This window comes from Panthera tigris, chromosome A2 (genome assembly GCF_018350195.1).
Source record: "Panthera tigris isolate Pti1 chromosome A2, P.tigris_Pti1_mat1.1, whole genome shotgun sequence".
Lineage (NCBI taxonomy): Eukaryota > Metazoa > Chordata > Mammalia > Carnivora > Felidae > Panthera > Panthera tigris.
Window position 1 is genome coordinate 119,823,898 of NC_056661.1, and position 12,165 is coordinate 119,836,062.

At 44.4% G+C, this 12,165-nt stretch overlaps 1 protein-coding gene and 1 pseudogene across 1 annotated transcript in view; both read left to right on the forward strand.

Moving 5' to 3' along the window:
• The window catches only part of CHN2 (chimerin 2), a 298,969-nt gene that overhangs the window by 156,107 nt on the left and 130,697 nt on the right, over positions 1–12,165 (forward strand). The window contains exon 3 of the mRNA XM_042969082.1: positions 7,133–7,188. Within this exon, the coding sequence (XP_042825016.1) occupies positions 7,133–7,188 (56 nt within the window). The remainder of the gene's footprint in view (positions 1–7,132; positions 7,189–12,165) is intronic.
• On the forward strand, positions 11,302–11,423 carry LOC122236856 (annotated as a pseudogene).

Below are 12,165 nucleotides of genomic sequence, written 5' to 3' on the forward strand. Positions count from 1 at the left end.
GGCTTCACGAGATCCTTTTTAAAATCCACATATGCCAGGGGCGGCCGGATGACTCCGTTGGTTAAGTGTCTGGGTCTTGATCTCTGTTCAGATCTTGATCTCAGGGTCATGAGTTCAAGCCCCGCATTGGACTCCATGCTGGGCCTGGAGTCTACTTAAAAAAAAATTCAAATATGCTAAACCTGTAGCATTTTCCTGATCTGAAAGTCCAAAAAATTCCAGAGCATGAAATTTGCTTGGTTTTAAATAACCTATTGTTAAATCCATTTTGAACCTGAGGAACCACCGAGGCCTTTTCTGTGAAATGTTCACAAACAGCCCTTTGAAAGATAATTTTAGGTATTGATGTCAAGCTCATTAGCATAGCATTTATGGAATTCACATTTTCCCATCACGCACACTTTTTTTTTTTTTTTTAACTCTAGTGACTTTTGGTACTTTTAAGTTGCTCCTCTATTTACTGAAGGCAGTACATTTTTGCCATGTTATAAGACGTGGTTCTAAAAACGTGATTTTTAATTGGTGTAGAAGTATATAGGTATGTCTTATCTTTTATTGATGATTATGGGACATTAATTTTGACTTATTTGGTATCAGATTCTTATCATGAGGCATTAGTCCCCATTATGACATTATGCCTAAAAGAAAATTAGCTTACCTGATAATAACACACTTTAAAAAGTGATTTCTAAGTTTCTTTTTTAAATGTTTATTTATTTTTGAGGAGAGAGACAGCGCGCAAGCGGGGGAGGGGCAGAGGGAGAGGGAGACACAGACTCCGGAGCAGGCTCCAGGCTCTGAGCTGTCAGCCCAGAGCCCAATGTGGGGCTCGAACTCACAAACCACGAGATCATGACCTGAGCCGAAGTCAGATGCTCAACCGACTGAGCCACCCAGGTGCCCCGATTTCTAAGTTTTAATGCTAATTGCGATGCTCTTGGATGGAGGTAACAGAATATTCCACTCCATCACATTCAATGACTTAAGCAAAAGGTCCAGGGACTTATTCCAGCAGCTCAAACGACATATGCAGTTGTGTATCTCTTCGTTTCTTGGCTCTGCTTTTCAGGTTGGGCATCACTATTAGGAGGCTCTCCCTTTGTGATCCCAGATAGCTACCAACAGCATCAGGACTACCTCCCTTATTCAAGAGCAGCAGGCAGACAGTTTACTTTCCGGATACCTTTAGCAAAGACTTAGGACCGAGTCTCAGCCCTGACCGACCTGCGTTACCCATTCTCAACTCCATCATTACGGTCAAAGAGTTGAATATGCTGCTGACCTGAACCAGTCAGGGACCAACCCTCTGTAATCCACATAACTGGAAAATTTGGAGGACTGTTAGAATGGAGAAGATGGAAATGGATGTGGGGAAGGCAACCACAAATGTCTGGTTTAGAAATTTAGAGGAATAGGAACCTTAGAAATCAGCTCCCTCCATATTTTTATTTAAAGTAGATTGTGCATTCATTCATGTATCACTCATTCAGCCAATACATATTAAGTCTTTGCATTAAGCCAAACACTGTGCTTCGAGTTGTGAGGCCAGCGGAATCGATCAGCCTGGGTCTTGAGTCAGAACCGTGATGTCACATGATTTTCCTTAACTACCTGAATTCTCCGCTCCCCTCCCTTTCTCGGAACCTAATGCTACCACTTAACTGGGCTTGTCTTGGGACAAGAATAATCTTGTCCCAAAGTATCATGTATCTGCAGCTAGTCCTTGATATTCACGATCAGACCCCAAAACAAAGCATTGACGAAGTCATCAAGAAAGCGTTGATTTCCATTTTCGTAAAAAAAAAAAAAAAAAAGCTATCTTTAAGTGCACTTAAAAAAATAACAATGAAGCCATGTTCTAAACTTTAAGCCGGAGCCACATGAACTGTATGCCCTAAGCAGACAAGTTCACAAGTCCATCTCCCTGAGTATACTCTGAGAGACTTTCTTTTCTAAGAGGCCAAGTGCCAATTAGACAGCAGATTCTGGTGCTGACAGCTCTCCCAGGAGACCCTCCTGGGCGGTAGGTCGAGCAGTCACAGCTTGTGCCTGTTTTCCTAAAGAGGAGTTGAGAACCTCAAAACCCTGACCCCCTCACCCCCTGCATCGAAATTGCCTGGGGAGAATATTTAGAATAACAGATCCTCAGCCCTAACCCCCAGATTTCTGAATCAGAAGAGTTGGTGGGGGAAATCTGCAATTTATCATACCCCGTCGTTTTTTTCTTTTTCACACTTACACCTGAGACCCTTTCATCATGAGGCTACATAGCCTCATCCCCGGGGTCTCTCACTGTGCCATTAGACAAGAAAAGAGCTCGGTCCACATTAAGTCTGGACATTCTGCCAGTGAGGCAGGTTGGAGGTGAGGTTAAGCCAAGACGACCTCTAAAACACCTGCTGTTTTCTCACTCGCACCCATGAGTTTTTCCCATGAAGAATGGGAAGGACATGGGCGGTGAGCAGGGTGGCCCTGGCTCAATGTCACAAGCAAATGGCTGGCTTGGCCTCCTGGGTCTTCATGCCCTCTCAATAAAGAAGAAGCTGTTAAGAGGCCATTCCTGCAGGGTCTGTAAGGAGCCAATGGGTGTGGACAGGGCTTCAGTGTCACCCAGGCCACAGGCCTTCCCGTGGCATCCCCAACAAGTGGGGTGATTACTGTTAGAGAATGAACCCGCTTTTCTTATTGAAGAAAAAGTAAAACATTCTTTCAGTGAGTCCTGGATTTCTCGATGTGCTTCACGTTGCTTGGGAAGCAAGGACTCCTCTTCTCCACCTCCATGGACCCCAGTGGCCATGCCCCCTGCCGAACAGCTGGCTCCAGTGCAAAGAATTCTCTGAGGTCCTGTAGAGTGCCGAGGGCCGGGGAGTGCCTAGAACATATTTGGAACATTGCTATAGCAGCAAGTTCCATCGTATCACCTCCTAGCCCACAGAACCACCCAAGAAGTGACATACGTTATCGTGTTTTGCTTGTGAAATGTGTTTGTTGAACAACAACAAAAAAGATCCAAGAAGTGACACTTTCAGACGATGTGACATGTTCCAGTTTGTACTAAATATGCCTCAGAGGTTTTTTTTCTTCTTCACGGATGGTTGTTTGGTTGTAGCTAACCTTGAAAACGAGTGCCTGAAACCCCTGCTCGAAGCTAAGATAGGATTTAGGGCCCATTTTTTTATAGGGCTACCATTGCTGTTGGTCGTCATCTCATTATCTTTATAGAGACACATTATCCAGATGGGAAACAGGCTTCTGTGCCTATTTGCCAACTTTTGTTGCTTGGAACAGCACCGAACAGATCGGTTCCTGAGACCTGCTCACTGAGAAACAGCGATCGGTCAGTGATGTGTGCTGCCCGGGGACCAGGAAAAAGACCCGGTGTTCCTGGATTGAGGGTTTTGCAGGGACTCCCTCAAAGTCGCCCCTGGCTCAGACTGCTCCTGGTTTTGAGATTGGTGAACGATCGCATTGCTCTTTACTAAACCTCAAAGGGTCCTTAGAGGGCACAGCGACCGACTTTACCCTGTCTGGAATGTTCCTTCACCTGTGTCCTCTGTGAGTGTTAATGGCATCTCAATCTCTCATGGTTTCAAGGTCCTTCCCTCCATTCAGTGTATCATTAAGCGCTGTCAGTTCTCCTCTGCAATCCATTTACCTTCCTGTCTGACTTCCCACCAGAGGGTTGTCTTAATGCACATTTTCACGATCTCCTTTACGTGGGACTAAAATACTGTTCTCTCTGGATTCCCTGCCTCCAAGGCAACCTCCTCTGATCCTCCTTTCAGTGAGGCAAAGGGCAGTGGCCCCACTCATGGCTGGGTATTAGAGTCTCCAAAGAGCTTTTATAAAAGAAAAACAGGGGCGCCTGGGTGGCTCAGTCGGTTAAGCGTCCGACTTCAGCTCAGGTCACGATCTCGCGGTCCGCGAGTTCGAGCCCCGCGTAGGGCTCTGGGCTGATGGCTCAGAGCCTGGAGCCTGCTTCCGATTCTGTGTTTCCCTGTCTCTCTGCCCCTCCCCCGTTCATGCTGTGTCTCTCTCTGTCTCAAAAATAAATAAACGTTAAAAAAAATTTTTTTTTAAATAAAAAAAAAAAGAAAAAAAAGAAAAGCAAACTGGGGGGGCTTTTCCCCAGAATGTCAGTGAGCATTGCCAGTGCTCAGGCCCTCTCCACCTCCTGCTTTAGGGAACTACTGGCGAGGCTGAAAAATCCCAAACCTTGGGATCTGGAAATCGGGCTTTAAATCTCAATGTCGTCATATTCTCTGTGTGACCTGGGGCTTCTTCAAAGCTTGGCATCTCCACTACTTTCTCAGTAAGGGTACTAGTTACCTTGGAAGTTTGTTGGGAAGATTAAATGGGAAGATGTAGATAAGGTGTCTGGCACATAGTAGGTGTCCCTAATTTGGCAACTTGTATCTTCTGGATAGTCTTATCCTTATTATGCTGAAACAGACCAGATCATGTCCTCTCCCTGCTCAAAAAATGTAGCCGTCACCCCGCTTTCAGACAGAAGAACATCCATGCTCCTTAGCGTGACCTTTAAGATTTAGCTTTATGAGGGGGCGCCTGGGTGGCTCAGTTAAGCGTCCAGCTTCGGCTCAGGTCATGATCTCGCGGTACGTGAGTTCGAACCCCACGTTGGGCTCTGTGCTGACAGCTTGGAGCCTGGAGCCTGCTTCGGATTCTGTGTCTCCTCCTCTCTCTACCCCTCCGCTGCTCACACCCTGTCTCTCTCTCTCTCTCAAAAATAAATAAACATTTAAAAAAAAAATTTTTTTTAAAGATGGAGTTTAAATCTTTAAAACTCAAGAGAAGGGAGAGAGGGTGCCATTTGGGTACCTTGGGAAAGAGCAAGCCAGGTGGAAAGTATAGCAAGTGCAAAGGCCCTGAGGCATAGAAAAACAAGCAGGGCTCTGGACTCAAAAGGATAGCCCGATGCCCCAGGGCAAATATTTAACTGTCCTGTGCTTGTTCCCTTATCTTAAAAATAAGAATGATAATAATGCAGCATTCTTTTTTCTGATTTCTCCTGAAGATTCAATAAAATATTGTCCCTGGCACATGATAGGCACTCGATATGCTGGTTCCCTTCCCTTCTCCCTTTCTCTCCATTTATCATAAAAGCCTCCATATAATGGTGACTGTGGTATATGGCCTATAGCAGATGTTCAAATATTTGCTGATATGAATTACAAAGGCACACTTAGCAACAAATGCTCCTGTCTTACAACATGTATACTTCCTTTGTCACCTCCAAACGAGGCATTAAAAATGGTGGGCAGCCAGCCGTACTGCCACGTATAACTGTTGGCTTCAAGAGGCATTGGCAATGAGAAGAGAGGAGGGGTTAGGCTTCTCTGGATGGAGCTTCTGCAATTCCCCTTGGGTCTATCACTCCGTGATTTTAGGAACTGGCCCTTTTGGGTCCCGTTACACTCATTAATAGCAGCACTGTTGGAAACCGGGTAGTAGGTATTGGGGGTGATTCAAGAGGTATAAAGGATTCCACGCAGCCTCTCCCATGATTTAAGGAGAGCATGGGCATTACTGGGATGGTCAGTGGAACGTCCACAATTATTTGTGTATCTTTGGCCAATTCTTCCTCGTGTTTTCTCTTTGACGAGAGGCCTTCTCTGTCTCTATCTGCCATACATGGGTACAGTTGTCCTTAAGTGACACAGGCATTATCATTAGCCTGGGCAACTCAGCTTGGCAGCGTGGCACGTTAAAACGTCTATACGAGGGTTAGATAGTTCCTTCTTTGTGCAAAAGCTGGGCAGTCTACACTTAATTAGGTAAGAAAATAACCATGTTGAGCTGCAGGCATTGAGAAGCCATAATTACAGAATACATCCCATCATCTCCATCGCTGTTTCCACATGACCATCTGCATCTCAGTTAAAATTTCTTTTTTTATTTTTAGACCTAAGAATAGATCAGAAATTTTTGCTTATCTTACTACATTTTCTAGAAATAGTTTATGTGACTGAATTGTAACTTTTCATACATTTATATGGTCTAAAATTAATTCTTCCTTTTGCAAGATTCTCAGCTTGGCTTTCAAAGAGGTAGAGCTCACAGGTACCTGCAGAGGGTAGTTTCTGTCTTTTTTTCTTTTGTCTTTTTTTTTAATGTTTGTTTATTTTAGAGAGAGAGAGAGAGAGCAAGAGAGAGCGCACAAGTCGGGGAAGGGCAGAGAGAGAGAGAGAATATCCCAAACAGTCTCTGAGCTGTCGGTGCAGAGGACGATGCAGGACTTGATCTAATGAGCCACGACATCATGACCCGAGTCGAAATCAAGGGTCTAATACTTAACTAACTGAGCCGCCCGGGCACCTGGGATAGTTTCCTTCCAAGAAAAATAACCGGACTAGCTGAACAGCAGAAAATCACTCATTGTAATCAGAAAAATCATGGATAATAGGCTGACAAATTTTATTTTTATATACAAACCTGCTTTCCTCCACACCCAAGCCTGAAAGGCTGTCTTTGAAGCAAGATATAAGAGGGTTACTATTTCTTAAGATATTGAGGGACCCAAGAAAGAGAAATGACAATGGGTGGGAATTAGTCATGTAGATGAGAATCCCTGGTGATGGGTGGGCCAAGAATGGCGCTCATGAAAAGAGAAAGGACTTGGGGTTTTACCCACTCACAGAATCAGTGGTGTCTTTGTACATATCTGTGACATTTCAGAGAATAACACTCCTCTGCTAATGCCAGTCCTTCCCCGATGTGTCAGGAGACATCATGGAAAATCAGGAATCCTATTATGTGATCTTACTGCTTAGATACTCAAAAGTAGAATTCCATTCTTAAAATAGAAGAATTTTACTCCTACCTTCCAAGAAAGCCATAAAATGAACAATGCCAGTAACAATTATGAAACTAAATTGGCCTTGTAAAAGAATAAAAAAATCAATTTTGCCAGTTTACATCCATGGTAACTCATTTCCATATAAATGATCTAACTTTATTCAGTCTAAAAATGTGCCTGTATCCTTTTTGTTTTATTTTTTTGTTTGAAATATTTGCAGTTCTTGAGATATACTTAGGTGGAACTATTTGAAGACATTTTGGTATGTGTTGTAGTTTTCTAATTGTAATTATCTTTTTTTTTTTTTTTTGGCAGTATATCAGTTACAGCAAGAGGCCCCTCGTCCCAAGAGGATCATTTGTCCTGGGGAGGTCAGTACTTAGCTATTTCCAACACACCTTGTTAAATATGATGAATTGTCAGCACTATGTTGACATAGGAGGGCTTTCCGGTTTCCTGGGAGTTGATTTACATTACTGTTTGCTAAAGCGTCACCAAATTTAACACCTAAGTAATCTATATTTTGAAATCGGGTGTTCTTTGAAAAATATTCACAAACTAATTTGAAATCAGAGGTCTTGTGTTTTTAACCATTGCAGAGGCAAATTAAGCCTCCATTTTTAAAACCCCCAAGACGTGTGTTTTGGTGTTTTCCTTGCTGTTTGGATTCTTTTATCATTTTTTTTTATTATGGAATGCTTCCAACAGAGAAAACACAGAGAATAATAAATATCTAGGTCCCCTCAACACTCATATTTAACAAACCTTTATGCTCTGTCACATTTACTTGACGTTAAAAAAAAGTCCCTACAAGAAAAGTGACTGTTTTTATTCTTGGAGATAAGCTTAAAAATGTATCAACTCATAAAAATGCTCACAGCCCAGAGAACTATCGCCAGGCCTCCTTCACTTCTCTTATCGTCTGGGATGCCAGCAAGATTGAAAGGCAGGGCGAAGGTTCTATTTCCTAGTTTTATGCTGGCACCAGTTTCTGTAATAGTCAAACTAATACCCTTCACCCAAAGGTCCGTGGGTCTTTGCTTATTTTTGATAGTATGACTTAGATTAAATATACAGTAGCAGATGTCACTTAAAGTGTCCCATCTGCCTTATCGGGAGGAAAAGGCTCCCATTCCAACACCCTTGAGATTCATCCTTGAACATCAGTGCTTTCTGGCTACAAGACTGACGGGATCTGGTTTTGAACCTGTCTCAAAGACTTCGGTCCATAGATATCCACACCCAGAGCTGACTTATCACTAGTTAATAAATGTTTCTACATGAAATTTTACTTCTGTTGGATACTGAAATTCATCAACCGATTGTGTCCTGTCACCGACCCTGATGACTTTTGTCCTTTTGTTGTTCAACAATAAAGGAGAATAAGATAAGGAATAAGAAAGGAATAGGGTAAGTACAAAATGTTTAATGAGATGCTTGGAATAGAGTGTCTGGGGAGACAAGTAAGACACAAACTATTACAAATTCCTCCGATCCTACTTTGCATTTAGTATTTCTCCAGCAGAAAAATCATAGCCCGTGCAGGGAGCTAGAGGGATTCAGACGTCTCCATGAAAAGAATGCTTTGTAAAATTAGAACACAACTAAGGACTTTTCCTAGGGGTATCGAGAAGAAGTCTCTAGGCAAAGTTGCGTACCAGAACTTAAAATCTAAAGAGATTGTAAATGCTCATTTGTTCATTTATTCAGCAGATATATATGGAAAGCCCAGTGTGTTCTGACTTTGATCTAGGTGTTGGGACAGCAAAGAACTTGGCTATTGATACTTGGCATGTCATATCAGAAGAGAACAAAATCATGATGTGTGTAATTAAAGATCTACTATTTTGCCTCTGCATATGTACGCACGTGTGTGGGTGCATGTGTGGGTGCACGTGTGAGAGGGAGCGCACTTCTTTGCTTCTCAAAATCTTTGGAGCCGTGTCATTTGTCCTCTAAGCCAGGTGCAACGTTAGCAGTGGAGATGGGTAGATTCAGATTAGCTTCACAGCTCTTCCTAGGATTCAGCTGAAACTCTTCAGACATCCAGCGGGGTCTGAAGGATCCACAAATCTCTTTAATGTTGCACTTGCGTCAGGAGGCAATGCCACAGACCTCTTGGCAAAGCAGAGCTGTGTGCCACAAGCCATCACCGTGTGCTGTCACTCAAGAGCATAGCGCATGCGTGGCTTTTTTATTTTTTTTTGTCCTCTCATCTGTCTTTTGAACCAACTTTTCACCTCCCGACCTTTGTCAGTTTAATTCATTAATAACTTACCTGGTTGATGCTGGACTCATAGCTTGCTTGCCTCTAGAAATTCCACATCCCATTTCTACCACGAAACCTCGCCTGAAATGGATATTCATCAGCTCCGTTTCCTCGGCAGGCAGCATGGGGCCCGTGCAGCCAGCCAGGTGTCCGGCGGTAAAGGGTCGCGTGTTGCTGGAGGAGCAGGTGCTGCTTGGAGGGACAGTGCCAACTGGAGCGGCTTCAGCTCCCTTGGTCCTCCGGTGCGACAGGAGTTGCAGATCGTTCCTGCCCACGTTGCTTGGCGTCCTGGGACGTGGCCTCCTTCAGGTGAAGGCACGGCCTCTTCTTGGATGCTGTGAAACCGCTGCCTCTGCTACAGGCAGCGTGTGAGCAAATGTCTCTTTGGCCCGTGCCGCACCTGCATGCTCAGGGGACGTGCCTAATGAAGTCAGAAAGCCTTCAGTTAGAGTATGCGGCCAGAGAGACTGACGCTTTATTAGCACATTTACCTAACGCCGTAAGGGCTATTTCTTTTGAACCGTGAGTTACGATTTTTTTGTCTTTGCCATCTCACCCCTTAGCCAGCTATTAAGAGGCCACGTTTTCCTTCTATATACAGTCCAGCCGCCCTCCTTCTTAGTCTTCAGCCTGTCTGCTCCCAGCCACCATGTCCCCGGCAAGCCTGCCCCGCTGTGTTACTCCAGCGTACCCCATTTCTTTTGTCTCTCTGGTGGCTAGTATCTTCCCGGGCCAGGGGCTCCTCTCAGGTTAGGCTCGTCCCGCTGAATACGATGAGGACTCACGTGAGAGCACCGGCGGGGTCTGTAGTCACGCAGATACGGAACACTGTTGCTCAAGGGTAAAGACACAGGCCAGCGTGACTTGAGCGCTTGCTGGCCGTCAACAGATACCAGCCCCCTAACAGACTTTGCTGGGGACCTCGATGAGTCAAGGGGACCACCGGATTCAGCAGGCAAAATCCAGGGAGCCTTGGGAATGCAGGCAGAGGAGCCCAGCTACCGAATCAGCTGGCCTTGCTTTGGATTCGTGCTGTGCCACTTTCTGACTACTTAACTAGAGTCACGCACTTACTTCCTCAGGGAGATGAAGGTCTACTCTGCTCCAGGGGCCAATATCTACTTGGCAGGGTGCTATAAACGGGATATATGTGGTAAGTGTCTAGAATAGGGCTTGGCACATAATAAGTACTCAGTGTTCCCGATTCAAGGCAGATTCAGAAACCTGTGAAGAAGAGGTTCGGACACAGTCATTAGGGACAGAGTTGGAGCCATGACCGTGTTCTCTGCATGGGAGAGTCCAAAAGACAGGGATCAAGAACAAAGCAAGATGCCTGGATCAGGAATTCAAAACCACCAGGAGAAAAGATACTGAGGATGAGGAATAGAGGGTGTAAGCAGCGAGGGAAATGACGGTTCCCTGCTTTCTCGAGATTCATCGCTGTGAATTCGTATTTATCAAGTAGCCACCGTACTTGGCCCTCTACTAACATTTCCTGAGTGTTCCTTGCCAGGAGATTCAAAACATCTTCTTGTATGCAAAATTCTCTCGCCCTTTCCCTCCTTTATCTATTGGTCATTTTGAAAGCAGTTCATTGATTACCAAATAGGTGCCTGGGTGGTCAGGAAGGAACTGTGAATGTTGACTCCCAAATGTGTACCTCTAACTAAGACCTCTCCCTGGGCCCCAAACACCTTGTTCCATCTGTCTGCTTGACCTCCTCAAGGAGATGTCCCACCGGCCACCTGTAGTCTAACATTCAAAAGAGAACTGACCCCTCTCCCCCGCCAAGACCTAGACTCCTCTCTTCCCACCCTCATCTCTCTCTCTCTCTCTCTCTCTCTCTCTCTCTCTCTCCATTCACCAAACAGGAGCCCAGATCATAATTATTAAATATAAATCGAACAGCTTCAGTGGCTTCCTGTCGCTCTTAAAATGAAAGCATGACTCCTTGCTATGCCTGTGGGCCATGGTGGGGCTCCTGTACGGGTCACCTCCCAGCCTACACCATTCTCCTCGGAGCGCACTGCCCTGCCTCCCGGCTAGCCTCTGCTCCCCTCCATCAAGCCAACCACAACATTGCAACTACAGGATCTTCAGATCCGTCCTTTGCCTGGAATTTTCCAGTGTTCTCTGCATGTCCAGGTTTCAGATCAGAGTTCAGCTAATAACAGAAGCCTTCCCCGAACCCCATGAAAATTAGCACCTCTCCATCGCAGTGTTCTCTCCTGAGCTTCGTGAAGGTGGCTCTAGGTGTTGCTTCGGCAACTGCTTATTGCCATTGGTGATTGTTCTTCTCCTCCTTTGGGGGAGTAAGAGGGAGAGGACACAGGCTGAGTGGTTTAAAAAAAAAAAAAAAAAGGGACCGCCCCAACCATCAGATCTCCTTTGTCGTATCACCCTGTTTATTTTGTTTGTAGCCCTTGATACGCTATCTAATATGCTTTCTCTTGTCCTTGTCTGCTTGTCACTTCTACGTCTCCCTCCAGGAAAGTACATGCTCCAGAGAGTTCATTGGTCTTAATTGCGTGGACTTCCCTAGCATTGAAGCCAGCGCCAAGCTGCAGTGGGCAATCAGTAAATATATGGTAAAATGGTGGGGAAAAAATGGAGACCACTAACGTACGGAATTTAGAATTCTCAAACTATTACTAATAGCATATCAGATTTACCCAATGCTGTTATTAGGGTAGTGACTTGGGCTTTTGGCAGATGTTAAGGTTCTTAAACACAGACTAATATTTTTTTTTCCTGGAATATTCTAAATTTCTTTTGGCCTTTCCAAAAGGCCAAAACGTCAAGATTTACTTGCATGACTAGTTTAAAGTCAAGCTCTGCTAGAATTACCTAAAGAATATACAATAAGTAGAAATCCTTTTGTGACTAAGTGATTTGGTGTCATTTGTCTTTTTGAAATTGCTGGCGTGAGTATGGAATCATAAAAAGCAATTTCCAAAAAGGGAAATAAAACTGCGTACTATTACTTCAAATTGTTCTCCCTTCCATGCAGCTTTACTTTCTCTCTCTTTTGCCGTAGAATAATATATTTTGGAAAGTTTCTGGGTTTTTTTTTTTTTTT